Source organism: Sinocyclocheilus anshuiensis, unplaced genomic scaffold, assembly GCF_001515605.1.
Source record: "Sinocyclocheilus anshuiensis isolate Anshui unplaced genomic scaffold, SAMN03320099.WGS_v1.1 scaffold161, whole genome shotgun sequence".
NCBI lineage: Eukaryota > Metazoa > Chordata > Actinopteri > Cypriniformes > Cyprinidae > Sinocyclocheilus > Sinocyclocheilus anshuiensis.
In genome coordinates, this window is record NW_015539832.1 from 46402 (window position 1) to 51089 (window position 4688).

At 33.4% G+C, this 4688-nt stretch overlaps 1 protein-coding gene across 1 annotated transcript in view; it reads right to left on the reverse strand.

The window, feature by feature from the left end:
• Window positions 1–4688, reverse strand: part of myt1lb (myelin transcription factor 1-like, b) — a gene marked incomplete at its 3' end in the record, with an annotated part of 141494 nt that overhangs the window by 45935 nt on the left and 90871 nt on the right. Inside the window, exon 10 of the mRNA XM_016480462.1 lies at window positions 1786–1876. Within this exon, the coding sequence (XP_016335948.1) occupies window positions 1786–1876 (91 nt within the window). The remainder of the gene's footprint in view (window positions 1–1785; window positions 1877–4688) is intronic.

Genomic DNA, 4688 nt, shown 5'->3' on the forward strand with positions numbered 1-4688 from the left:
TGTGTGTGTGTGTGTGTGTGTGTGTGTGTCTGTCTGTCTGTCTGTCTGTCTGTGTGTGTGTGTGTGTGTGTGTGTGTGTGTCTGTCTGTCTGTGTCTGTCTGTGTGTGTGTGTGGTTTAGGGGTCTGTGGCAGCTGTCTGGAGCGGGCCGTCTCCCCTGGTGAGGTGTCAGCGAGGTGCTAATGGCTAATACTCCACACAGCAGCTGCTGAGAGAATTACTGCAGCACCCTCTCCAAATATCTGCATCAACCATTTCATCAGCCCACTACAAGCCACACACAAAGCCTTCCACAGAAAAACGTGTTGCTTTAAAAGCTGCTTGAGTCAATGTGCATTTGTAGTACTCTATATTTTTCATCACTGTCAATCTATTCAATAAATGAACGTAGTCCTGCATTGACGTCAGACATCACTAGCAACATCAAACAAAGTTGAAAAAAAAAATAAATTCCAAACTGGTTTCCCAAACATACATCCATGTCTGGGACATTTCGAGAAAAGCGGGTAGTCCCGCAGAGTGCTGAGTATAGATTATGTAACTGATTATACAGAATCTCAACACTGAACTGACTTGAGCTGAATAACAACATAGTAGAGTTAGTAGAGCTGCTTATTGCTGAATCAAACATGTTTCATAATGAATTAACTTTACACAGTCATCCAACTAAACTGAACCAACTGAACCGAGTTGAGCTGAAAAATGACCTGTTATCTTACTAGTCGTAGATTTTGGATTTACGTATTGTTTGCAGTTTGCATCATTGGTTCTGTTACTTTCTTGTTTAACACTGTAAAGCAGCTTTGAAACAATATTTATTGTATAAAGTCCTATAAAAATAAAGGTGACTATAGTGACTAGACTTAATCTGGATTACGTAAACATATTCACAAAATTAAGTACTTTTAATTAGATTATATTGCATTTTAAAATGATCAGATCATAGTTTATTTTTTATTTATTACATTACATATTATTCATACAGTAAATTATTAATAATTTTTAGATTATCCCTAATTCCAATAATTCTCTTTACATCAACATGCAGGTAAACAAACAAACAAACAAAAAATATTTGTAATTTTATATTTTTATGATTTATGTATCAGTTTATCATCAACTCATGAAGCACCTGCAGCTCTTTTATAAACCCCAGTTTGAGAAACCCTGATGTAATGTGATGTTTAATGCACTTCATGTTGTTGATAAAAAAAAGAATGGAATATATTTTTCTTTCACTTGTGTATGTAAATGTAAATGCATTTTTATATTAATGTTATACAAAACAATGCTATGCAAATCAATGTGATAAGTTATATTAAAAGAAATATAAATGTAATCAAAATAGTCTGATTAGATTACCTAAAACATGTAATATAATAGATTACATTACTACAATTTTCATTATGTAATTTGTAATCAGAAGTACTGCAAGCACTGGTCACACCTTTGGTCGAGACTGAAGTTAAGGTTAGGGTTCAAATAAATTATTTACACACTTCACGCAGTCAAGCTTACTTATAGCCTCTGCACATTCAAGTAGTAGTAAAGCATTTTAACATAAAAATAAATAAATAAAATTTGCATTTAATATTTAAGAACCGTAACTATAACTCTGGATGCATTAAATCAGAAACTAATGCTTTGTACCACCAGAAACCAAAGATAAAACCTTTGCTGAGGAAAAGTGAAAAAGTAGTCAGCGCTGTGATTTTTGACATAGTAAATAAAGATGCTAAGAATGAACACAGAAGCGTTTCTCTCATCCAGACAGAGAGGAACTCACCTCCTGTGAGAGTTCCTGTTGCTGTTGACGTGGCCCCGGCCCGTGCAGCCAGGCGTAGGGCACTTAAGAACATTTTCATACATTGCAAGAACTTGACAGCAGGCGAGAGAAATAGGGTGGAAGATTAGGAGTTAGAGGCCCACAGTTAGTCATCTGCATTAGTGTGAAACACTCGTCATTATCACCAGCACGCTCAGAACCAGAGACATCAAACAGTGGCATGCAAAGAACTGCTAATGGAAGAGCAGTGGCATGCACATGCACCATGCAGCGCGAGTCATGCGACAAATAACATTCTATTCTATTCTATTCTATTCTATTCTCTTCATATTTCATGTTTAAAAAATAATACTTAAATAGTAACCTATTAGTAAATACTTAAAATGCAAAAAGAATATATAAATAGTACAAAATATCTATAAAATAAAATAAAATAAAAAGTGGTTTACTTAGAATAGCTTCCATAAACTAAAAAGTGAGCTAGTAATTATACAGCTATTAATCTAACACTATGCATATATGTTCACTTGTAGTATAATTCACAGTATTGAAGTACAAAAATACAACTTAAAAATAAACTACAGTATTTGTGTACTCAAAGTTTATCACAGTTACTTACACTTAAATTACATTTAACAGTAAACTTTTATAATCTAAAGAGTGGGCCAGTTTAATCACAGGAAGTGTTGATTAGTACTCTTACAAGTATACTACTAGTACACTGATTTTAGTATACTTGCTAAATAAAGCATACTTGAAAGATATACTTAAACTTGACTTAAATTAACTTAATAAAATGTATTTCTTTTTTGAAAGGTTATAAGCACTATAGAGGATCTAAAAGAACAAACAGGAACTCACCTTAACACTGAATGTTAATGAAAGCATAAGAAAGCTCACCATACTTACATGTAGTTAATAACAATGTTAGATATTATTATTTATGCATTTAAGCAATGTTTATTTTTTTATTATTTACCCAATTGATACCCATTATTATTATTATTATATTTATTATTGTATTTAAGCAATTCTTTTTAATGCATTATATACATAATGCATTTAAAATGACAAAATTTGGGAATCATTTTATAACGTTCAATAAGGTTAATTAACATTATAACATTCTTCAATGCTTAACACACCGAGTAAGCTGAAGAACTGTTTAAAGAACCTAGAAGCAGCTCTGTAGGTGTTATTCTATTCTATTCTATTCTATTCTATTCTATTCTAGCCATATAGTTAAAGGTATACATCAAGTATAAAAAATAATACCTGAATAGGAAGCTAGTAGTATGATTAAAGTGCAAAAACAATATATAGGAAATAGTAAAGCTCAAAACTTACTTGAAGTATCAAAACCTTTAAAAATTAAGCTTTAGCGTTAGTTCTGGCAGGTCACGTGAGTCAAGCTTGCATCAGCTGATTCTCAGCTGATCACATCTACCTATAGGAATACGACACCTATCGTGGCATTCCTACTTACTTGAAGTATCAAAACCTTTAAAAATTAAGCTTTAGCGTTAGTTCTGGCAGGTCACGTGAGTCAAGCTTGCATCAGCTGATTCTCAGCTGATCACATCTACCTATAGGAATACGACACCGATCGCGGCATTCTTATATAAGCTCTATTCAGTATTATTCAGCAGCTTTTCAGCTTGCTCCGGAGCAAATTACCCTCCTCCATCCCCAGCTCCTCCTTTCACCACAGTCAGGACTTGGCTTTCTGATATTCCTTGCTAATCAGACTCCTTTATCTTGAATAAAGTGTTACACTTAAATATCATTAAGTACATTAATGATATCTGCCTTGTTCTGTTCTGTTAACCCTAGGGGGGTTATTACTGCTGCTCTCCCTGCTCATTCATGACAGGCTGCATGGATGGGCAGGGAGGTTTTTGCCCAGAACAGGACCATACCGCCAAACCAAACTTTATGCTAAGTATCTATCATTTTGACGATAGTGGTCCTGACAGAACCTATAGTTTACTGAAAGTATCTTCAAAGTGTACTTCTATAAACTAAAAAGTGGGCTACAAGAAAAGTATACAACTAGCAAACTAACACTATAGATATACAGTAAGTTCACTTTTAGTTGCATACACAAAGTTTACCACAGTTACACTTAAAGTGCCCTTAAAAGTAAAGTTTTAAAAAGTGGACCAATTCAGTCACAGTCACAAGAAGTATTGAAATACATACAAATATACTACTAGTATATTGATTTTAGTATATTTACTGAAAAAAGTGCATTAGAAAAATATACTTGAATTTAAATTAACTTAAAATGAAATTGAAGTAAAATTATGATATCACTTTATAATAACTTTAATTAACTTAAACATTATAATATTCTATAATGCTTAACAATAATGCTTAATTCCTACACTGTAAAAAATGATATGATGAAAAAGCCATGACAACTTATGTTTTTAAGTTACTTTAACTGACTATACAGCGAACTAACTAAACCGCGGAGGAATTTCAGACGAACAACTCATGAACTTGAGGAAGCTGTCCGTTGGGCTGCGCGCGAAGAAGCGAATGCTTGTGTAACATCATTTTTGGGAGATTATTGATAATTTTAGCAGAATAGAGCAGAATTAGTTATGTTCTGTCATTGTTTTCCGAACTGTTTTTAACAGTTACCTTTCAAGTTTTGTATTTCTGATACGGTGGCCGCTGTGCTATGCTGCATTAGCACTGCAGATTGTAATGTAACGTTTGAGATTTGACACACATTTGTTTCTCCGCTTCGTGCGTTTGAGTTGGTAACTTATTCGTTACTGAGTAAAGTTAAGCGTTTTTTTTTTTTTTTATTATTTTATTTTTTTTTATCAAGCGTTCAAGCTAGGATAATATAAGTTAACTTGAGGTAGACGACGCCCGAGCTGTTTTCTACG